This window comes from Mesocricetus auratus, unplaced genomic scaffold (assembly GCF_017639785.1).
Source record: "Mesocricetus auratus isolate SY011 unplaced genomic scaffold, BCM_Maur_2.0 Super-Scaffold_100006, whole genome shotgun sequence".
NCBI classification, from domain to species: domain Eukaryota; kingdom Metazoa; phylum Chordata; class Mammalia; order Rodentia; family Cricetidae; genus Mesocricetus; species Mesocricetus auratus.
The window spans coordinates 77,922,360-77,946,541 of record NW_024429190.1 but is presented as its reverse complement, the minus strand read 5'-3'; the positions used below and the strand labels follow the sequence as shown (position 1 = coordinate 77,946,541).

General features: G+C 42.3%; 1 protein-coding gene and 1 long non-coding RNA gene across 3 annotated transcripts in view; one reads left to right on the top strand and one right to left on the bottom strand.

Annotated features, from left to right (window-relative positions):
• LOC121140904 overlaps positions 1 to 24,182 on the bottom strand; it is a 52,304-nt gene that overhangs the window by 5,206 nt on the left and 22,916 nt on the right. Inside the window, exon 1 of one of the 2 annotated variants that reach the window (XR_005877854.1) lies at positions 12,801 to 12,913. The exons of the other annotated variant lie outside the window; for it this stretch is intronic. This is a non-coding gene — a long non-coding RNA (uncharacterized LOC121140904). Of the gene's footprint in view, positions 1 to 12,800; positions 12,914 to 24,182 lie in introns of those variants that run through there. 2 annotated transcript variants of the gene reach the window in all.
• Hsd17b11 (hydroxysteroid 17-beta dehydrogenase 11) overlaps positions 20,295 to 24,182 on the top strand; it is a 41,910-nt gene continuing 38,022 nt past the window's right edge. Inside the window, exon 1 of the mRNA XM_005076367.4 lies at positions 20,295 to 20,702. Within this exon, the coding sequence (XP_005076424.1) occupies positions 20,493 to 20,702 (210 nt within the window). The 5' untranslated portion in view covers positions 20,295 to 20,492. The remainder of the gene's footprint in view (positions 20,703 to 24,182) is intronic.

Genomic DNA, 24,182 nt, shown 5'->3' with positions numbered 1-24,182 from the left:
TAAACCCAGAAGGACCCAATATGTTCTGGAGGCCACCTGCCCTCTTGGGAAGTGCAAATGACGTTCCACTGACAACCCATTGAACAATGGAGAGCAAGAACCTATAGATGAATTCTGTCTCATCCTCTGGCTGGAAAATTCTGAGTACCACATGGCTCATCGGAATCACATCTCAAACTCCTACAGGATCATATATCAGTAACACACCCTTGTGTTCATTAGTTTTGTTTTTCCACTGTTTCACAGCTCCCAAATTCATTTCTCTAGAACCCCTTAAAAAGCATGGCATATATGCCTGGGGCTCTGCTTTTCTGGCATGTAAACTGTGACAGTTTATATAAATAGTCTGACAATGAGACTTTAAGGGTAGGATTCTGATTCAGTATAAGGACTTCATGGTAAACAGTTAACTTAAGAGATGATAACTGACAGAATGCAGTAGTTAAATATGTTCCAAGACTTCATTTGTGGATACATAAGACAAGCATTGACTTATGTGGGTGGCCTTGGCTCTCCAGTGGTAGAAGTCATTAAGCTAAGGAATCAAGTTGGCTGGTTTAGAAATGAACAACTCAAATCTACCCAAAATAGGATATCAAATCAAGAGTCATTTCACCATTTAAAGACCACCTAGTTTGGCTAGGTATCTGAGGTCAAAACTTGGGTCCTAGTGGAAAAGGAGTAAGCTCTCAAGGGCTGAGATGAGGGTGTTTGGGGTAAAAGAAAGCCTTGAACTTCCATGACAGGTCAAATCCAACAAAATGAACTAATGCTAAGAGAAGCAGCATGATGCAGGATTGGCCAAGATGGAGATCTCGAAGAGGGGAGGTATAGCAGGAACGTGCAGGGTCCACGAGGGAAAGACAGAGGTCTTGTTGAAGACGTGTGACCATGGTTTACTGAATGACGTGTAAGTTATCCATCTGTGTCCACCTACAGAAACGTCTGGAGGTTACCCCCTGAGGCTTGTAGAGAGTATACCATCTAAGCTGCTGAACAATTTGTTCAGGGGGTAGTTTCTCCCCCAAGGTTAACAGTGAATGTTGCTAGCTTCTGGTGACTGACTGGGCTGCTGGCTGTTATGCCCTGCAGGAAGCAGGTGCACAGTGGGTGCTACAGGAATTCAGGCAAAAGAAGTCAGGATGAGTAATTCATTTTTTTCCTCATGCAACACAGCCCTTTTCTCTCCTGATGAGGTTTTGCTTGTTTCAGCTAGCAGAGAAAAAAAGAGCGAGAGGAACCATAGGTCCCCATGGAACAGGTAGAGAAGAGTGAAAAGCAGTAAGTCAGGGACCAACATAAGAGCAACAAAAGGAGTTCAAAAAGGGAGGGTGGGCAGATGGCTTGCTGCACAAGCTAAGGACAGTTCAGGTCCCCAGCTCCCACATAAACCTAGGTAGACAAGCCATAATAGATAAGCATGACTTCTTACCCAGATTGTCAACGTGAACCTGTTCTTTGATCCAGGGTCATTAACCAAAGGGGAGTGGTATACTGACACTGCAAAAATACAGATAACATGTTTCCTCAGTCCTTTTCCAAACAGGCTTATGCCCATTCAACATAGCAATTGTATACTAGGTAAAAACTTTGTAACATTTACTCTGACACTCATCAAGGGAGCCGGTGTTAGTATTCAGGCATCTGAACCAGCCTGTCCTTGGGGTTCTGGCAGGAAACGCCCTCAGCTGCAGCCACTAAGAGCACCTCCTGTGCACAATTCATTGTGTTCCTTTTTAAAAGGGCCCTGCCTACCTCCCATTCCTCCCTCCCTCCCTCTCTCTCCCTTCCTCCCTCCCTCTCCCCTCTCCCCCCTTCTTCCTCTCCTTCCCTCCCCTCCCATTCCCTCTATCTGTTCCTCTCCCTCTCTCTTTCCTCTCTTTCCCCCTCTTTCCTTTCTCCTCACTCCTGCTGCTCCTGTCTCTGGAGGCCAGTCTTCCTCCTTCCCTTTCCTCTTTAAATAATGAAAAACTCCTCTGCTTAAACCCTGTTGCATGGCATCTCTCAGGTGCCGATTTTCTGAAACTACAACAGCTGGAATACTCACGGCCCCTCTGCTAGAAATTCATCAACACTGGGTGATAAAGGGAGTCTTACTTTCAAGGCACAGCAGATCTTTTGGATCTCTGAGACCACTCTATAGTTATTTCCTTGATCACAAAAATAAACTGGGATATATACTTCCATACCTGATCTTTGGAAGGGGCATTGGGAAAAGAAGGGCCAAGCGAGTCAGAGCTAGTCTCATTCACTATGGTAAAGATCAGCACCACTCTCAAGAGATTCTATAGTGTAGGGTGATCATCTTCATCGGAATCTCACTCGGTGTCCTAATGGAACTAATAACTGGTGAGTGTTTTCTTTCCAATGCTGATCGTTTTAAGAAGTGTGCAGTAGTTTCCTTTTACAAGGGGCAGACACACATTCTAGGGCTTTATGAACCTTTTCACAAATAGAGCTCACAGGAGCCTTACAGAAAATGACACTCTGCCGAGTACTATTCTGGCTCATTATGTTGATAACATCAATTTTCATGAACTCTGTGGTTAGCAAACAGCCTGTGATCTGGAGGCACTAGTGAGACATACAAGTACCAGAGAATGGAGATTAAACTCCGTTGGAATCTGAACCCTGACGCATCTATGGAGTGTATAGAGGCCCAGCTATCTGAGGCACTCCCTGAAGGTAAAATGCACAGTGTTGCTCTTTTTATCATCATCTACTGAGAATAGGTGACATCATGACCTCTTTGGGTTTGAATATCATGAATATAGATAACCACGTCAACTTTTGAGTAAACCCAGAGGAGCACAGTGTTCTAGGTCAGGCCAGCCTGTGCTGAGGATGTATGTGACCCAGCAGTTATCTGCATGGATAAGAGGCTCCGTGGCACCTTCCAAGCAGTCAAGAGTGGAAGGCCCTGCGGCTCTACAGCAGAATATGAACTTTATGGCGCAGAAGTATTTGCTGTTTGGAAATCAACTGTAGGCCTGTTACACAGCCCTAGTAGACTACCAGTCCCCAACCAGGGAACTCAAGTGACAGTTCCCATCACGTTACTCAACAATACCCAACTGAAACTATACATGTTCCTCCAAATTTTGTAAAACAGTAAATCGTTCCTCCCCCGAGATGCTTTTTGGTCAGTGTTTTATCACAGCAGCAGCAGCAAAAAAGAAAGCCAGGATCCATCCCTCCCTACCCGTTACAGTACCCATGTGCCCTTAATCCTGCCTCTCTGAATCACATTTTGATACTAAAAAAAATGAAATATTTTCTATCCCTACTCGTTTATCAGTTCACTTCCCAGGCTCCCAAACGTAAGACACCTGAGCGTGAAGAGCTCCCTCTCTGACATCCCAGCCTTGGGCTCTGAAGAAGGAGTCTTTCCAAGACAGAAAATCACTTGCTTTCTATAAACCAACTCCACCAGGAAGAAGAGGGAACATCTACAGAAGGCTGGAGGGAATGAAAGATGCCTGGTGTGTGTGTGTGTGTGTGTGTGTGAGAGAGAGAGAGAGAGAGAGAGAGAGAGAGAGAGAGAGAGAGAGAGAGAGAGAGAGAGAGAGAGAGAGAGAATGAGAGAGACAGAGAGACAGAGAGCAAGAAGCCATATCGTCTCTCAATAGCAACAATGGAGGAGACAGTTTCCTGGGATTGTGGAGTGTGTGTGTGTGTGTGTGTGTGTGAGAGAGAGAGAGAGAGAGAGAGAGAGAGAGAGAGAGAGAGAGAGAGAGAGAGAGAGAGAGAGAGAGAGAAGCCATATCATCTCTCATCTCTCAGTGGCAACAATGGAGGAGACAGCGCCTGGGATCAGGTGCAGCAGGAACTCAGGTCGGTTTGGTGACAGGATGAGGACACTTCTTGTGATCTGTTCTATCTATCAGATGTGAAGGAGGGTGGGAAATGTAGTACAATGAGTTTGAGTGTGGCAGCAGGAGCTAGTGATGGAGGGGCGGGTTTGAGGAGTGTTCAGCTTGCTGCAGACAGAGCATAGGAGAGAATGGCAGGAAGCCTCAAAACAAATGGGACATGGAAGTGACTCTTCGTTAGAGAAAGCCAGTCAAACAGAGTCTCTAGTAGGCTTATCCAAGTGGGTGAGCTAGAGAACTTTGGGTGCTGAGCAATGGGGGGGCTCCAAGCTGAAACCAGAGAGCAAGCAGTACAATCGTTGGGAAGCTGAAGGTCATGGATAAAGACATGGATGATAAAGAAAGTCAGATAAAAGGGAGTCCACTTTAATTTTTTGCCTCACACCCCCCTGCATAGACTGGCCTCTAATGCACGATATTGTGCAATGTTTTCACCATTGTGCAACAGAGAGCTCGGAGACAGAACTTCAGCCTGCCCTGCTTGTATCAAAGAGCAGTGAACCTGAAGGGTTATTACAGGTCATCACTGGCAGAGAGTTAACACCAGTAAGTCACCTCATTTAACTGGAGATAATAAGGGTCAAGACAGAGTTGGGCAGTTCTCTAAAGCCCTCAGGGAGATCAAGTCTGGAGGACTACAAATAACAGAGGTGAGCTTCACAAAGGCAAAGGGCTCCTGAGTGTCAGGTGATTTCGGTGCTGATGAGGTAACAGCAGGAAAGAGGAACTGTACTAACATTAACTAATGAACCAGCCATAAATTGAGACCACTGAGCCCCTTGCTTTTCCTTCCCTCTCTTACTTCCCTGAGTGGGGGTGCTTTCATGGGCAGTACATTATGGTGAATATCCCTTGAAGAGAAGACCTAGATAACAAGTGGAGACCACAGAGAAGGTTGGCACCTCCTTCTGCGCATGCAGGGCTTGCCGGTGGGGGGGGGGGGTCAGTAGTCGCAGAAACTGGAGAAGTTCCAGACAGCAGTGAGCGCTAATGCAGCACAGAGACATCGGATAGGCATTCCTACATGGTGGTGCAGTGCTTCCCTGGCATGCTCATGTCTGCAGGTTGACCCCAGTACTGCAAAATAACAAAAGAATAAAAGAGGTATCATTTGGACAGATGGTATAGTGAACTTCTTAAGTAAGATGTCCAGATTTAAGTTCGAAACACACTTGATCTCTGTGTATCTAATCCAGGTCTGGATGCATGGCTTTAGAATATCAGCCAGGACTTTCATTTACTTTTCTCAACATATGTCCTCCTGAAGCATTCCCATATTTAATACCTGACAGATCTTAGTTTTCTGAAATTATTCTGTGATTGAATTAGTCTTCAAAATGGTTAGCATATATGCTTATGTGATCACCCTGTATCTAATTTCCCCATTAAAGCACAGAGCACTGGGTCAATGACAATCTACTACGTTTTAAAAGAACCTAAGGAAGGGCCCTTCAGTTATACTCCAAAGTGCTACCCACAAGTTATTTGTTGCCTTGTTATCAAGAAAGAGAGTTAGCTGGTCATGGTGCACACCTTTAGTCCCAGCACTCAGGAGGCAGAAACAGGCAGATCTCTGTGAGTTGGAGGCTAGACTGGTCTACAGAGTGAGTTTCAGGACATCCAGGGCTACACAGAGACTCTGTCTTAAAAAAAAAAAAACCAAACAAAAATACAGTTAAGGACCGAGGCAATAGTTCAGTATTCGAAGTGCTTGTCACATAGGCATAAGCACCAGAGTTCAATTCCCAGAATTTACATAAAAAGTTAGGCTTGGTGGTACATGCTTGAATCCCAGTTCTGGGTCAGCACAGGAGGATCCCTGGGGCCAGCCCCGCCTAATGGGTGAGTCCCAGGTCCCAAAGAAGAGAACCTGTCTCAAAACCAAGATGGACAACTGTCCTGAGGAAGAGCGTCTAAGGTTGATTGACCTCTGGGCCTTCACATGAACATGTTTTGTGTACTTGTACACATGCACGCACCAGTGCACCATGAGCATACACACATGCTCACACACACACACACACACACACACACACACACAAACAAGTTGAATATAATTCCTTCATAATTTATGCTATAAATTATAGTGAGACAGCTGAAGATGGCTCTGTAACAGGCACTTGTGAATAGGGACTGAGGGAGCCTAGAGGCTAGCGTTGACTTTGATATGCTAATAGACACCCAGGCATAGGTTAATAGAGGAACCATATGTCCCTTTTGTCGATGATAAGAATTACCCCTTTAGGCAGGTAGGAACTATCTTAACTTCCTGAGGTAATGCTGGCTTGTCTAAATGCCAGACTTAGGGAAAAGGAATTTCTTGGGACCTAACAGCAATTAAATTTGCTCACTCACTCCAAATAATATTAAAGGAAAGCACGAAGTATAAACAAAGACCTTGTAATCAAAGGGGCCACAAGTTTAAAGCTAGCAGCCTATAAATAAATCCTGAGGGCCCCTAGGTCAGACTGACTTCACATTCTTTCTGTATTTCACACTAGGGAAGGGGCAGAGGCACTACTCAGCCATCCATCCGCTCTGCAGGAGGTTCAAAGTGAAAGTGTTTTTCTCTGTGTGCATCCAGATATAAAATACACAGAAGACACTACCCTAGGACATTTTCCTTCACTTATCTGCTCTCTCCCACCTGCAGTCGCCTAGAAACAGAAACAGCTGTGACTATGCAATGAAGCTGACCTCATAAGTTAGCATCTTATTGACGAGCTGCATTGCCTTTTTATTTTCTTTCATGGGTTATATGTTGTCAGGTTGATTTATTTTGTATATTACAGTTTGTATACCTTACGCAAAAATATGAAGAAAAACAAGGCCTCATGGTATTTTCTTAGTGTTTAACTCAGATCACTTGTTGCTCATGGTTTTGATCCATGAATAGCAATATTTTTGCCCAAGATTAAGAAAAACAAAGATTAAATAGCAGTGCATTTTCATTACACCATAGAAAGTAAATAAAATTCCATTTTCTACCTTGTTCTGCTTTCTTCCCACATGTCAAACACTGACGTTTTGGTTCAGGCTGGTTTTTGGCATTTGACCTCCTGTCATTCAAACTGACTCATTTAAATATTTTGGATAGTTATTCTCAATACAAATTGTCAAAATTTGTATTCAAACAGACAATTTAATAACATACTATAAACCTCATTGTTTAGGATTTTAGTTAAAATACTGAATGGTATGGTAAATCAGATTGTGTAAGATGTGGTGCATGTTAGGATGCTACATGAACTTTCTGGGACTTAGCTATATGCCCAAACTTCCGTTTTTTGAAACAGAATCAGACTAACCTTGAAATGGTGGTCCACCTGCCTCAGCCTTAGCAATACTGAGATACTCTGCTGGCTAGTTTTATGTCAGCTTAATACAAGCAAGATTCATTTGGGAAGCAGGAATCTCAATTGAGAAAATGTCCCCGTCAGACTGGTCTGTTGGCCAATCTGTGGGGCACTTTCCTGATTGACTGTTGATGTAGGCAGGCCCAGCTCACTGTGGGTGGGGCCACCCCTGGGCAGGTGGTCCTGGGTTCCATGAGGAAGCAGACTGAGCAAGCCACGAGGAAGCCAGTAAGCAGCGCCCTCCATGGCCTCTGCATCAGCTCCTGCCTCCAGGTCCCTGCCCTGCTTGAGTTCCTGTCCTAGTGATGGACTGTGATATGGAACTGTAAACTGAAATAAACCTCTCCTCCTCAATTGTTTTTAGGCATGGTGTTTTATAACAGCAAAAGATACCCTAACTACCACAACTATACCATTAAAGGGCTTGAGAATGGTCGTATTATAATTCTTTTTTTTTTTTTTTTTTTTTTAGTTTTTCGAGACAAGGTTTCTCTGTGGCTTTGGAGGCTGTCCTGGAACTCACTCTGTAGACCAGGCTGGCCTCGAACTCAGAGATCCGCCTGCCTCTGCCTCCCGAGTGCTGGGATTAAAGGTGTGCGCCACCAACGCCCGGCTGGTATTATAATTCTTGATTACAGTGATTCATGAGAATGTGAACTATAGTTTACCTAATCATCTCATCACTAGAGATCTGAGCACATTACCACTTATGACCAATAAGATAAAACCTTTTATCATAGCTTTTATCTCTTCACTTATTTATTTTTGCTTTGTTTGTGGAAATTGAGCCTAGGGTCTGATGCATGTTGAACAAACACTCAAACAGCACCCACTTTTTTTTTTTATTTTGAGAGGGTGTTACATTAAGTTGCCTAGGCTTACTCTATAGCTAGGCTGGCCTTGAACTCAGGAGCCTCCTGCCTCAATTCACCAAGAAGCTGAGATTACAATACCATCAGACCTGGCTCAGTTTAAATTTTTTAATGGGATCATATGTTACTAATTTTCTAGGAAGTCATCACTTGACCATACATCATGAAATTTGGAAAAGATAGTACTGGGCTAGCAAGATGGCTTAGCAGGTAAGAGTGTTTGCCATGGAGGCTTAATTAACTAAATTCATTCCCCAGAGCCCACAGTGAAGAAAGAGAACTGGCTCTGCACATAGATATCACTTACCAAAATTAAATCAAGAACAGATAAACAATTTAAATAGATCTATAACCCCTAACAAAATAGAAGCAGTCATCAAAATTCTTCCAACCAAAAAAAGTCCAGGGCCAAATGAATTCAGTGCAGAATTCTACCAGAAATTCAAAGAAAAGCTAATACCAATACTCTTCAAAATTTTCCATACACAGAAGCAGAAGGATCATTGCCAAACTCTTTTTATGAGGCTACAATTACTTTGGTACCCAAACCACACAAAGACACAACTAAGACAGAGAACTACAGACCAATCTCCCTCATGAATGTTTATGCAAAAATTCTCAATAAAATACTGACAAATTGAATCCAAGAACATATCAGAAGAATTATACACCATGATCAAGTAGGCTTCATTCCAGGGATTTAGGGATGGTTCAACATATGAAAATCCATCAATGTAATCCACCATATAAACAATCTGAAAAAGAAAAACCACATGATCATCTCACTAGATGCTGAAAAAGTCTGTGATAAAATTCAGCATCCCTTCATGATAAAGGGATAACAGGGACATACCTAAACATAATAAAGGCAATATCAGCAAACCCAAAAGCCAACATCAAACTAAATGGAGAGAATCTCAAGGCAATTCCTCTAAAATCAGGAATAAATAAGACAAGGCTGTCCACTATCTCTATATCTCTTCAATATTGTACTTGAAGTTCTAGCTAGAGCAATACAACAACAAAAGGAGATCAAGGGGATACAAATTGGAAAGGAAGAAGTCAAACTTTCATTGTTTGCAGATGATATGATAGTCTACATAAGTGACCCGAAGAATTCTACAAGGAAACTCCTACAGCTGATAAACACCTTCAGCAACATGGCAGGATACAAGATTAGTTAAAAAAACATATCAGTAGCCCTACTATATATAGACAATAAATGTGCTGAGAAAGAAATAAGAGAAACATCACCCTTTACAGTAGCCACAAACAACATAAAATATCTTGGGGCAACTGTAATCAAACAGGTGAATAACCTGTATGACAAGAACTTTGAGGCATTAAAAAATAGTAGATACCAGAAAATGGAAAGATCTCCCATGCTCTTGGATAGGTAGGATCAACACAGTAAAAATGGCAATCTTTCCAAAAGCAATCTACAAATTCAACACAATTACTATCAATATCCCAACACAATTCTTCACAGACCTTGAAAGGACAATTATCAACTTTATATGGAAAAACAAAAGACCCACGATAGCCAAAACAACCCTGTACAATAAAGGAACTTCAGGAGGCATCACCATCCCTGACTTTAAACTCTACTATAGAGCTATAGTAACGAAAACAATTTGCTATTGGCACAAAAATAAACAGATAGACCAATGGGATCGAATTGAAGACCCTGATATTAACCCATACACCTATGAACACATGATCTTTGACAAAGAAGCTGAAACTATACAATGGAAAAAAAGAAAGCATGTTCAACAAATGGTGCCGGCATAACTGGATTCTGACATGTAGAAGACTGCAGATAGATCCATTTCTGTTGCCTTGCACAAAACTTAAGTCCAAATGGATCAAAGACCTCAACATAAATCCAGCCACACTGAACCTCTTAGAAGAGAAAGTGGGAGGTATCCTTGAAAGAATTGGTACAGGAGATTGCTTCCTAAACATAACTCCAATATCACAGACACTAAGATCGACAATTAACAAATGGGACCTCCTGAAACTGAGAAGCTTCTGTAAGGTAAAGGACACGGTCAACAAGACAAAAAGACAGCCCACAGAAAAGATATTCACTAACCCCACATCTGACAGAGGGCTGATCTCCAAAATTTACAAAGAGCTCAAGAAACAAGTCTCCAAAACACCAAATAACCCAATTAAAAAGTGGGGTACAGAACTAAATAGAAAATTCTCAATAGAGGAGTGTAAAATGGCTGATAGATACTTAAGAAAGTGCTCAACATCCTTACCCCTCAGGGAAATGCAAATCAAAACAACTCTAAGATACTATCTTACTCCTGTCAGAATGGCTAAAATCAAAAACACCAATGACAGTTTATTCTGGAGAGGATGTGGAGAAAAGGGAACACTCCTTCACTGCTGGTGGGAGTGCCAACTCTGTACAGACACTTTAGAAATCAGTATGGAGATTCCTCAGGAAAATGGGAATCAGTCTACCACAAGATCCAGTAATTTCACCCTTAGACATATACCCAAAAGATGCACACTCATACAACAAAGACATAGCAGCATCATTTGTAATAGCCAGAACCTGGAAGCAACCTAAATGCCCCTCAAATGAAGAATGAATAGAAAAAATGTGGCAAACTACTCAGAGGAAAAAAATTGGAATCTTAAAATTCGCAGGCAAATGGATGGAACTAGAAGAAACCATCCTGAGTAAGGTAACACAGTCACAAAAAGACAAACATGGTATGTACTCACTCATATATGATCTTAGACATAGAGCAAAGGATTATCAGCCTATAATCCATACTGCCAGAGAAGCTAGGAAACAAGGAAAACCCTAAGAGAGACATACATGGTCCCCAGACAAAGGGAAAGAAATAAGATCTCCTGAGTAAATTGGGAGCATGGGGGGAGGGGGAAGAGAACTAGGAGAAAAAGAAGGGGAGAAGAGTAGGGGAGAGGAGGACATGAGGAAGCAGGAAGGTTGAGCCAGAGGAAGAATAGAAGAGAGCAAGATAAGAGATACCATAATACAGGAAGCCATTATAGGTTTAAAGAGAAATCTGGCTCTAGGGAAATGTCCAGAGATCTATAAGGATGACACCAACTAACAATCTAAGCAATAGTGGAGAGGCTACCTTAAATGCCCTTCCCCTATAATAGACTGATGATTACCTTATATGCCATCCTAGAGTCTTCATCCAGTAGCTAATGGAAACAGAAGCAGACACCCACAACTAAGCACTGAACTGAACTCCTGGAACCCAGTTGCAGAGAGGCAGGAGTAATGAGCAAAGGAGTCAAGACCAGACTGGTGAAACCCACAGAGACGGCTGACCTGAACAAGGGGGAACTCATGGACCCCTTACTGATGGCTGAGAGGCCAGCATGGGACTGATCCAGACTCCCCTGAACGTGGGTGTCAATGAGGAGGCCTCGGCAATCTGTGGGGCCTCAGGTAGTAGATCAGTATTTATTCCTGGCATACGAATGGACTTGGGGAGCCCATTCCACATGGAGGGATGCTCTCTCAACCTAGACACATGGGGGAGGGCCTAGGCCCTGCCCCAGATATGACAGACTTTGGAGATCCCCCATGGAAGGCCTCACCCTCCCTGAGGAGCGGAGGGGGGATGAGGCTGGGAAGACTAGGGAGAATTGGTGGGAGTGTGGGGAAGAAGGGGTAGGAGAGGGAGCCAGGATTGACATGTGAAGTAAGCTTGTTTCTAATTTAAATTTTAAAAAACTAAAGAATTGTGTATGCACGCAGATGCATGCTCGCACACGCAGCACTCATGCATTTAATTCTCAAAAAACTAAGCATTAAATGAATTCAATGAACAAAAAACAATTATATCCATGCCCATGTTAGAAGAAAAGTTCTCTCTTAGATGCAAAACCACACTGCACTTCAGGAGCCTCCCTTAATACCTACCTGGGAACAGTTCACAGCTGTTGACACTAATGTTACACTTGTGAAAGCTGTATCTTTCACTTGTTAGCCTTACTGTAACCTAGAATGCAGACAGACTGTTATGCCGGGCATTCATTAGATGTCTGTCTGTTGGTTGTCTCTGTAGCTCTCTTGTAGTTAGTTGGGAGAGGAGTGTTTTGTTGTTGATGCTTTCTAAACACTCCAGGTCTATTCTGTGCACCTGACAAAGTTGACTTTCTGAAGATGACTTTAGAAGGCCAACTTATCTATTTGAAGTAGGTCCTTATTTCTTTCCTAGTGTGTTGTAGAATCTGTCCACCATAACAATCATTTCATTATTTTCATCAGAGCGGCTATGACTGCTTGTGAAAAATTGTGACATCAGGCTTCTTGACTGATAGTGCTTCCTCATGGGAGGATCCAGTACCTGTGGAGAGTCCAGAACCCTCAACTGAGCTCCCTGCCCCTCCTACTGCACCTCCCAATCCACTGTATTAATTCTGTAGTCTTGGAGGGTACTAAAATGTGTATGTGTGGAAGATTAACTGAAGGACAACTCCACCTGTGAAGTCATCTATGCTGGGGTGAGAAGTTTCAGTGATTTGACTGTTTTAGGTAACTCCTCACCCTGCTCTGTAAGTATTCCCAGTACGCTCACTGCTTACCCAACATGGACATTGGTGGACTCTTACTGAAATTTGTCATTGGTGCCCCAAAGGAGGTAGCTGTTTCTCTGTGTCTCCCCTGGGAAAGAGCCTCTACAACAGCGTGTCAGTACCTGATATCTTCATGGCCAAAGAGAAGAACACAGCATTTAAAAATATCTGAGTCCTGGATCCCCATATTAAGCCATGGCACACAGTCAAATCACTTCATCTCTATAGTTGGCTTCCTTATCTGCAAAGTGGAGACAGTATCAAAGGCAAAATAGAAATAAACTTAAAGATTGACTTTTATGTGCAATTCTAGACTTGGTAGACATTTCAGTTTATGAATGTGTTATGGTAAATAGTTGACTATATAGACAAAAAAGGTTGACTCTCTGTGGGTGTAATGCAGAGGTATAGCATAAGCAGCATAATGAGTTCCTGGGCTCTATCTCCAGGATGAAAAGAAGGTATGTAGAATGACTGAGTGAAACAGAAACAGAGGACAAAAAGATTAATCATTTCAAAGTCACTCTCCTCATAAAGTTTAAAGCTGAGAGGACTTCCTTACTACACTACTGTGGTACCCAAAGTAGAGGAACAAAATAAAAAATGGATAAATTAGACTTTACCAAAATTAAAAACTTTTAGGGCTTCTAAGTACTCTATTGACAAAGTAAAAAAAAAATCTATGGAATGGAAGACAATAATCACAATGCAAATATCAGATATGGCTGTCCAGAATATATAAATAGTTTTGGAAACTCAGCAACTGAAAGACTACCCAGTTTTTAAAATAAACAAAGGACTTGAGTCAACACTTGCCAGAGAAGGAATACAAATGACCAATAAAAACATGTTTAGAAGAGGACTCAACACTGAGAGGAGAGGGAAGAGGAGGCTTGGATCTGAGAGGACTTATGGGTAAGAGTAGGAATGAATGTGATCAAAATTCATGTATGAAATTATCAAAGAATTCATTGAAATATATTGAAAACATGTTCAGTTGTTGGAGAATATTATTTTAACTAGGCAAAGATGTGCTACATTTTTTAATACCATGAATTTACTTTAGTTATGTGAAGGTGTGTTACATTTGTTTCTGCTGCCTTTTACAATGATGTAAATATGTTTTACATTTATTTGTGCTGCATTTAATTATGTAAAAGAAGTGTTGCATTTGTTTCAGCTTGCCTGCCTAAGGCATCTGATTGGTCTAATAAAAAAATGAACAGCCAATAGCTAGGCAGGCGAGGAGTAAGCATGGCTGGTGGGGAGAGAGAATAAGCAAGGGGAGAAATCTAGGCTCCAGAGGGAAGAGGAGAGAATGACGGAGAAAGAGAGGGACACACCCATGGCCAGAAGCCAGGCAGACACCAGCCAGCCATGGAGACAGCAAGAAAGTAAGATATATAGAAAGAAAGGTAAAAAGTCCTGGGGCAAAAAAATAAGGAGAAACAGATTAATATAAGAGCTAAGCTAAGATCAAGACAAGCATCCAAAACTAATAATAAGTCTCTGTGCTATGATTTGGCAGCTGGCTGGTGGAGTAAAAGACAAAGCTTGCTACATTGAACATCATTTTTTATTAAACATAAATCAGAACTACAATGAGATATCACATCATATTCACAAGATTAATATAAAATAATTTGTCAAGCAGAAAATGACAAATGTGGAGAAATTGAAGCCTTAATACATTGCTTATGGAGATATAAAGTAGTCAAAAAGCTAAGCAGAGAGGTATAATATCATATTGCCTTCTCCTGTATTCCTGCTTTTGTGTGTGTGCATGTGTTTGTGTGTGTATGTATGCATATCTCTTAGAAAACTGAAGACTCACAGAAACTTGTTCACAAGTGTTCATAGTAGCATCTTTAAACAATCACTTAAAACGTTTTAAAATCATTATTGTGTATGGGCACATAAGCAGCAGTCAAAAAGACAACTTTGTAGAGTCAGTTAGTTACCTGCTTTCACTTTTGTGAGTTCTGGGGGTGGAACTGGCTCCCTAGGCTTGTGCCCACAAACTTTATCTAGTGAGCCATCTTACTGTCCCTGTAGAAACAAATCTTAATAATAGCCAGACGTAGCCGGGTGGTGGTGGTGCACGCCTTTAATCCCAGCACTCGGGAGGCAGAGGCAGGCGGATCTCTGTGAGTTCGAGGCTGGGCTGGACCGACAGCCTCCAAAACAACACAGAGAAGCCCTGTCTCATAAAACCAAAAAAAAAAAAAAATAGCCAGACGTCACACATGCACTAAATCTCCTCAATGAGTGGACAAACAAAATATGCCATAGCTATTCAGTGGAATAGTATTCAGGGAAGAGAGAAGAGTGGAGGAGAGGGGGATTTGGGGGAGGATCTGAAACAGCCTGAACTCTATGGTGAGTGAAAGAAGCTAGTCACAAAAGACAACTTATTTTGTTGTGAACCAAAGTTCTCTATAGAAGCCACATTTGATTGACAGCAGTCTACCAAACCTTGACTGACTAGAACAGCACAGTTATGGAGAAATGGAATATTTCAGAATAAGAGCCAGTGTTAAAGGATCAACCTCTGTGTCTGGCCTAAGCCTCCTCACTTCTAGATAAAACTTCTGAATCCTATCACTAAGCTTCAAAGACTTTTAACCTCCCAACCTGGAAGCCAAGAATGCAGTAACATCAGGAAAATATAGAGGAGACTTACCTGCCCTTCCATAGCTTGCCTGATCTGATGGCCCCACCAATGTAACTCTATTACCAAAATTTATTTAGTTCTTCTAAGTTGGAACATGTTATCAGCATAACTTGATTCTATGTTCCCAGGTCAAAATACATTATTTATGTTGACAGTGTGATTGCATCCTATCAAATATTCAGAATGAGCAAATCTTTAGTGAAAGAGAAAGTGACCAATGGTCATGTCACACTGGGGAGAAGGACTTGAGAGAATGGGGCCTGACTGTTAATGAGCCCCCGGTTTCTTTGTGAGAGGGTGAGAATTTAATCTGAGTCATAATGATGATCACACAACTCTGAAGGCATTCTAAAATCCACTGAGCTGTGTACTTTACAGGTAATGCCGCGGTGTGTGAACTGTTACTTGATGAAGCTGCTTTTTAAAATGCTGTGCGTTGAATCCTAGCCCTGCTCCTGGGAGGCAGCATCTTCTTAGACAAGCCATTTACCTTCCCAGAACTGTTTCTTTGGGAATCGAGTTTTATTTAACTTTTTTAAGAAACATTTTTTTCCTCATTTGTTCAATATCTGTTCCTTGTACCCCCCTTAAAGGGGGAACTGAACAGCCAGGGCTGTGTCTTAGACCATGTCTTCAACCAAAAATGATAAATGAACAACCAAGTAGCTCTTCTCCAATTCTGAAGTACTGGAGTTTGCTCAGACCCAGCTAAGAATGACTCCTAGAATCCTTTGCTTGAGGTTCTTGGTCACGGGACCAAGACTTGTCATGTAACAAGGCCTATTCTGAGCATTTTGTAAATATCTCATCAATTAATCCCAATAAAGCTAATACTTTATCTTCCTCTCATTTATGAGTAAGAAAAAACCAAATCATAATAAAACTTGCTTTGGGTCACAGATAATAGGTAACTGAGCTACGATTGAACCCCCAGCATCGAGCCCCAGAATTAATTCTCAACAGCACTCTTGTTTCCAAAGTGAACACCACAATGTGTATACACAGAAATGCTCTTATGCCCCACTTTCCATCAAAAAGTGAAGACAGTCAATACAGTGCTCACACACTCTTCACCCAGAACCTAAGCCTTGCCAGAAAAAAAAATGAAGGTACAAGTTACAGCAGAACTTACTAATCAATACCCTGGGATATTTGCTGTAAATATCCTATAAACATATTTGATTTTTAAAATACTAGTATAATCTTCTAAAATGATTTGGCAATAAAATTGATTCCCTGACTTAACAGATGTTGGTGCACAATTTTTAAAAATGCTGCATCGGAATATTAGTATACTTTCACTCCCAAATGGCTGAAGTTCCTTTAGATATCTTTGTTGTAGACAAAACAAGTAATTTTTAAAAGTCTGTATGAGTGTTCTGCCTGCCTGCACGTTTGTGTAGCATGTGTGTGCAGTGTCCGTAGAGACCACAAGACCTAGAACTGGAGCCACCCTGTGGGTCCTAGGAATCGAACCCTTGTTGTTCATGACAACTGGTGCTTCCAACAGCTGAGCCTTCTCTCCAGCCCTGAAACAAGCTATCTTAATAATACAGAGTAAATTAAAGTGTTTAATGATCTTGAACAAAATCAGAGTATTTTAAAACAAAACCTCTCCTCACCTGAATTAACATAGCTCCCCCTTCCTATCCCTTTCTCCCTGCCCCAGCTCTCCGCCCATCTCTCTTCCTCTCTTTCTCCTAGCTGCTTTAATTTCTATTAGATATCCTAGACCATAGGCTCCTAGACCATGGGCTTCTAAAGAGAGGTATTTCTCTCTACTTCGTCCTCAAGGTACCTTTCATGAAGAATTTATATTAACCCGTGTTTAACTGGGTTAGAAAGAAATTATAGTTGTCCTCTTTGGGGGGGGGGTAAGAAGAATAAAGACAATAGACATATTCGTTTTCAGAAGCGTTCTCCCAGGTTTTAGCACTACCGTAAAGACATTTTCTTCAATTCTTTTGTTTCAGGGAAAGTTCCTTTTATTTTCGATGGCCACATTTTTAATTTTTGGATTTTAGTTAAAAAAAAGTTAAGCAAGGAAATTCCATAAAATTATATTTTTCAGTAAGTGAATTCTGGACTTGAATAAGTCAATGAAATCATGTGTGACTTTCTAGAATGATCTTTCTGGTAGAAGTGTTTGCATCTTGATGTGCAGTGCGCTATGTAATACAGAGCCCAGCTCCATCCACCTTCTAAAGCCTGGAAATTCAGAACCTGATGGGAAACATAACTGAAAAAAAATCTCACATTTTGGAGATTCTGAGCCTTTTGATCTATTCCAGGGAAAATGGGAATATTTGCGTTTGAGTCCCTAAAAATCACAGTTAACAGCTGGAGAAATTCCAAGAAAAGCAAAAGTCAGTGAATGATATATGATCCTGAGAACCACACAGTGGATGTTGCTATCTCCAGTTTTTCTTAAGTGTGTCTTCTACAGCCGTTCCTAGCCCTAAAGTGTGATAAGGAACTCCTCCCCTGCTTTCTATCTCAGTCCGTTTGCCCTGTATCCAGAGGTCACTTTTCTCTTTGCTTTGGACAGGGAAGTTCCCCAAAGTTGAAGCAACCACAAGAAAGCCTTTTGACCTAAAACTCTGCTGCGAGTGTACGGGAGCCATGTGGGGGTGAATCTCTTATACTTGCTTTTCATCAAAACCTGTCAATATTCAACGGCACAGAGCTGCCCTGGTTTATGGGTTAGGAGGAAGTGGAAGTTCACACAATCTTCTTCGGCATTTTAGCATTTATCCATCTCTTGAAGAGAACCGGAGATTGACATCTGGGCTCTGGGCGTGGCTCGGTAGCACACTTGCCAAGCCTAAAGGCCCTTGGTTTGATCCTCAACTTCTCCACAACAAAGTCTTAGGTGTAGAGATGAGTTTTCTATGACTGGGAGTGAGAATGAGGGGCCAAATCTTTCAATAACTATCCCTGTGATGAAGATGGCAGACATAATAGCATTTTAAATAAGAATATGTCTAATCTTTCCTCATTTTCCCCCCAAGAGGTTGTTTTGTCAAAATTCATAAAGCATTTAAAATGTGTCAGTCTTTATTGTAGACATTTTATAAATACCCTTTAATCTTCCTGACAACCTTAGAAGGTAGCTATTAATATCTCAATTTTAAGGGTAAAGAAAAGAGACACAAATTCAAACTCATCCAACTAGAAAGTGATTAAAAACGGTGTCATTTATTTATTTATTTATTCATTTATTTGGCGTTGTTTTGTTTTGAGACAGGGCCACTCTACATTGGCCTGGCTGCTCTGGAACTTGCTCTGTAGACCAGGCTGGTCTCAAACTCACAGAGATCCCCTTGCCGCTTCCTCCCAAGTGCTGGCCTTAAAGGTGTGTGCCACCACTGCCCAGCTAACCATATCTTTTATATATAGCTCAGGCTAACATGTGCCACTATGTCCTATTATAGCCAAAATTCCAGCCTCCCCACAGAATATTGGCTTGACCACCAGATTGTTTCAGCTCTAAAGGAGGCCAGCAGGGTCTACATAGTGTTCGTCATTTCCAGAGGACACCGCTTTTGTCTGCTGTGCTGTGTCCCAGGCAGTCAACCCTCTAAGTAGACCCACACCAAGAAAAGCCTCCTGATTTACGAGAATGTAAATATTAACTCTCAGTTTTCAGAATCAACAGGCAAAGGAAACAAATGTAATGGCTACAAGACAGAAAGTAAATTTGATCAGTTCTGACAATGGGAAAGTAAACCTACAGAAGGCAGAAACTGGGGATTAGAAGTAGACTCCAGGGGAAGAATGGGGCGTCTTCTTTCTCCACAACAGCTGTTGCTGGAACAAGATAGAAAAAGAAGTTTGTTACCTAACGTGGCAAATAAAATCTAACAGAAGTAGCAAAGGGTGAGATAATTATATTGGGATGATAGGAGAGAGTAAGATGAAAATTAAGCAAGCCACATCCTCAACGACTTGGAGGAAAACAAGAGTTCCAAGTCAGCCAGAGCTACATAGAGACCCTGTCTCAAGAAAGTATGTATGGGGGAGGGGAATGCTGGAGAGTGTGGCTGTGTGATTCAGAGCACTGGCTGTTCTTCCAGAGGACCAGGATTCAATTCCCAGTGCCTACATGCAGGCTCACAGCTCTCAGTAGCCCCAGTTCTAGGGGACCCAGCACCATCATCTGGCCTCCACTGGCACCATGAGCACACAGGCAAACCATCCATGCACATATAAAAAGTAACAATAAATTTAAAGAAAAGATCACCATCCTTGAGTATACACTTTGTTTCTTGTCTCCGGATTCCCTGAGTCTAAGCGGGACAGTTGCCCTGCTACCCTGCTCTTCCCTGAGGAAATGAGTTTAGTGCAAGCCTTTCTTAAAACTTGATGATGCCTTGGGAGGACACAGCCTCTTCTGCCCTCCAGGAACTGTGCTTAATTCAAATTAAAATGCGATGCAGGGTCATTCCTAAATCAGAAGTGGAGCAACTGGCTTTTCCGTTTGTGCTTTGGTTTGTTTTGTTATTTATTTCTGGTTAGCGTGCAAAGAAATGGATTTTGTGCCATTTTTACACACATGCATCTCATTATTTGTTCTTATTCGCCCCTCCCCCATAGTCCTCCTCCCATCCCCTTGTTGCTACTCCTCTTCCTTTCCCCCAAGAGTCCCCTTCCCTTGCTTCCTGGTCCTTTGAGATGTGGTTCCACATTTTTTGCAACCCTCATGCAGAATCAGGCGACCGCCCGCAGTAGCCTGCAAGCAGACACTGCCACCCATGATTTATAGCACTGGGTAACTACCTCTCCAAGGTCTGCTGCAGACACAGAGGAGATCTTTCCAATTGAGGAAGGCATGCAGTACCTACCCCTCCTAGGAGGAAGTAGGTGAAAAGCCAGCGGGGTCGCACCGCCCTAGGCTTGCGTCTGGACTTCGTCCCTCCCAGATATCCCAGCCAGCAAGCAGTTGCTCTGACCGCAGCCCGAGCCAATGGTAAAAACCCTCCTGAAGCCCAGCCCCGCGGAAGGAACGGTTTCAGAGTTGTTTGTTTCTCTTTGATGAGGCACTCTGCCTTGCTCTGACTTTTACTCTGTGCTTGACCAGCTCAACCTCCAGAAGCAGTTTAAGGCGAGGGACCAGAGAGAACGCCGGGCAGCCAGAAGAATGAAGTGCCTGCTTGACTTCATCATGATGCTGCCCTTGCTCATCGTCTTCTGCATAGAGTCTTTCGTCAAGCTTTTTATTCCCAAGAAGAAAAAATCAGTCGCCGGAGAGCTTGTCCTGATCACTGGAGCTGGTCATGGGATTGGAAGACTGACTGCCTACGAATTTGCCAAACTTAATACCAAATTGGTTCTCTGGGATATCAATAAGGTAACAGCGCTCCCTCGCTCCCGCTCCCTTTGCTTTACAGAGCTTCACTCTGGGGCCGGGTCAACACCTCGCAAACAACCACCCGTTACAGCTCTTTGTAAAGAACTAGAGCTTTCTGTTACTATAGACATTTTTCAGATTCCGGGAGAGGCATGAATTGATAGCTGTAAGACCACACACACACACGATAAATGGACCTTTGGGCGCTAAGAACCTTGGTTACCTCCTATCCCTGCATTAACAATGTAAATCGCCTGTAATCTCCTCCTACTGACCCTCGGAAACTTTTAGAAAATGTAGCAGTTTTAGGTCGTAATCCAAGAGTCAGAACTGTGTAGCTGGTAAGTCTCTTTTGCAGTTACTAAGATGAATTAAAAAATGACACCCTACAGAAGTCACCATTACACTGCCATAGTTACTGATTTAAGTCACCTAGTAGAAAAAAAATTAAAAGAGAAGGGAGTTCCGTATGATTCCCCTGGCCGAGCAGGTAGAGATGTGTGAAGGCAGTTAGGAGGACCTGGCGGTGAAGGTGTGATTTGCTTTTGGTAGATGAACACAGGGGTGTTTGAAGGCACCTGCTAAGTAACTCAAGAGTGGTTGAGATAGCAGGCAACCAGTTCTTTATGGGTATCTACAGCCTAGATGTTAAGACCAGGTAGCAAACAGGAGATTGGGTCCTGCAGTCTGGTGTAGAAAACAGATGTTAGGTATTTACACACAATGAAAGAAAGATATATACTGGGCCAGCATAGGTCAGCTGCCCGAGGCCTGCCTGGTAATATGTTCAGACACATCATGGGCTCTTTGCTTCTTGGTTAAGAAACTTGACTTCCCTGGCCTTTAGTTTTCCTGCACAAATCTATAAAATAACAGTATCTACCTTAGAAGGCCAGGGAGACGAGAAGCCAATGCATGAGATAATTTAGTGTCTAGCAGACTAGTGTGAATTTTTATTCTTTAACAAAGAGTGACTTGGGCTGATGACTTCCGGTCTCTAGCACTGGTGAGCACAAACTTTTCTCAGAAATGTATCCAATGAGTGTTTATTGGCATGCACTGTCTGCTGGACAGTGGACCAGTATAGAACTACAGATACAGCAGTGACGAAAACAGCCTTCATGAGCTAAAGACAACAGGCAAACTGTACAATAAAATGTACAGTTGGGTGGCATTAAGTAGAAAGAAAGGAATAAGCATGAGAGGAGCTTGGGACTATGGGGGGTGTGTGTGTGGGGGGGGAGACAGACTGTCAATCACATACAGGTGACCACGGAAGGAAGGCCTCAGCAGATGGCGACCAGAAAACCTGGGGTTGTAGCTTGGTGTTACAGCACTTTGCTAGCGTTCACAAGACCCTGACTTAGTTCCCAGCACCAACACACACAAACACATGGAGACAGTTGCCTTAACAGGGCTCAGCAAATGCAAAGCCTGGAACAGAGTGAAGAGAAGAAAAGGTCTGGGCTGCTAACGTAGGTCAAAAGGCACGCATCCTTCATAGCTGTTCAGCTTTTAAAACGTTCCTGGTCCGAATCGAGAAGAGTTCTGCGTGGATAACACACCTGATTCCCACCATTTGGTATGAAAAGAGGAATACAGAATATTACATAGGTGCTGTTTAGATGGTAATAGTCTGATGGGTAAACTGGATTAAATAAATGGGTGGGGTGGAACAACGTCCCTATGTGAGTCCAACGCACAGAGTTGGAGAAACTTCAGACTGCTCTTGGTTGTTTAGTAATGACGAGCAATGGCTGTGCCCATGCTTTGCTGCCTATTTTATCTGCTTCTACCATTCATTCTGACCCGCGGGCTGCACATAATGTTGTAATTCAGCCTCTTCATGCTTTATAACATAATTAGATTAATTGTCACAACCCAAACTTCTAGATGTATGCGAATTCTGTGGCAACAAATGCACAGATAAGTGCAAGACTGTGAGAGAAAAGCTCTGGAGAGACAACTTGGTTGATAAGTGCATGAGGACCCAAGTTTGGGATGGCAGTGTCTATTTAAAGCTCCAAGTACAAGGACTGTAACTGAATGGGGAGCCTGGAGGATCTGTGGGCTGGCAAGCCAGCCTAGCAGCCTTGGTGAACTCCAGGCTCAGTGAGAAACCCTGTTTCAAAACAACCAAAGTGGAAAATGATTAAAAGAAATTGTTGACCTCTGGCTTCCATGTGCATGTACATCACTCGCACAAGTGTACACACGTGAATATGTACACATACATACACCACACACGTGAATGCATACACATTCGTACAGTCCGTGTGCACATGCGACTATTCATACAATGTATGTGTACAAGTGAGTATGAACTCATACATGCACCACATACATGAATGCATACACATATGTGCAATGCATGTGTGCACATACACACAGAGAGCAGCTTGTCTTTGTATGTTGGCTGAAGTATGGGGTGCAGCTGATTCAGAAATGATCTTTCTAATTTCCTTTCATGTCCCTATGATTTAATTGGTCAGATGTTTTTACTGAACTTGTCAGGATGCTGTCCTGCTTTGACACTTGGCTATGGTATATTTTAGTACAAATATTTAGGGAAAAACTCTAATTGAATGCATCAGAGGAACAAATTGTTCCTTAGCCAAAAACAATTTTATTTTTGTAATATGCCACTAAAAACTTAAAAAAAGGAATGTGACTTGTTGCAATTTTGGAGACCTAAGGCCAGGAGCCCCTATTTGTGGTGTCCTGAGAGCTACCATGTATACTTTGGTTTTGCCCCTGGGGGCAACCAAGCATTTGGAGGTATCTTCTACTGAGATATCCTCTGACTACTGGGTGGAGGAGACTGGAGAGGGGGTGTGGAAGGAGGGAGTGAAGGAGGCCAGCAGGTAGGACACCAAGAGTTGTGATCACTCGGGCAAGAGTGTGGAAGTTTCAATGACTAGGTGTGCTAGCAGAGGTTGTATCCAAATCATTGAAGACTAGTGAGCTTACAAGGCTAGTTATTTAAATAACCCACCTTGTATGTTTTTTATTTTATTTATATGTCTCAGAAAGTTTTATTTATACTTCTCAGATTACAAATATAAAAAACAAAGCCTTAGTTTAAGGTTCTTGTTTCATGCCTGCTCATCATGTAAGATCTTTAGTTTGAGAATTTTGCCCAGAAAATCTGAACACATTTAGGTGATTTTCAATTACTGTATTACTGTTCTGATTTCATTAGCAATTTCTCACGTGCTTATTTATTTCTTATCTGTATCTTTTTGGTGAGGTATTTGTTAATTCTTTCTGTTTTAATAGGCTATTCCTTTCCTGTTTTTAGGAATGCTCTGTGTATTTCGGATAACAGGTTTTTGTCTAGCTTTGCAAGTGAGCTAATGCTGGCCTTGCAGGCTGATTTAGGGAGCGCCCTTACTCCTTTTGTTTTCTGAACAGATTCTAGGTGTCCCACCTTGGATTTTAATATTACTTCTTCCTGCTTGATCCTCAGCTTTTGTAAGG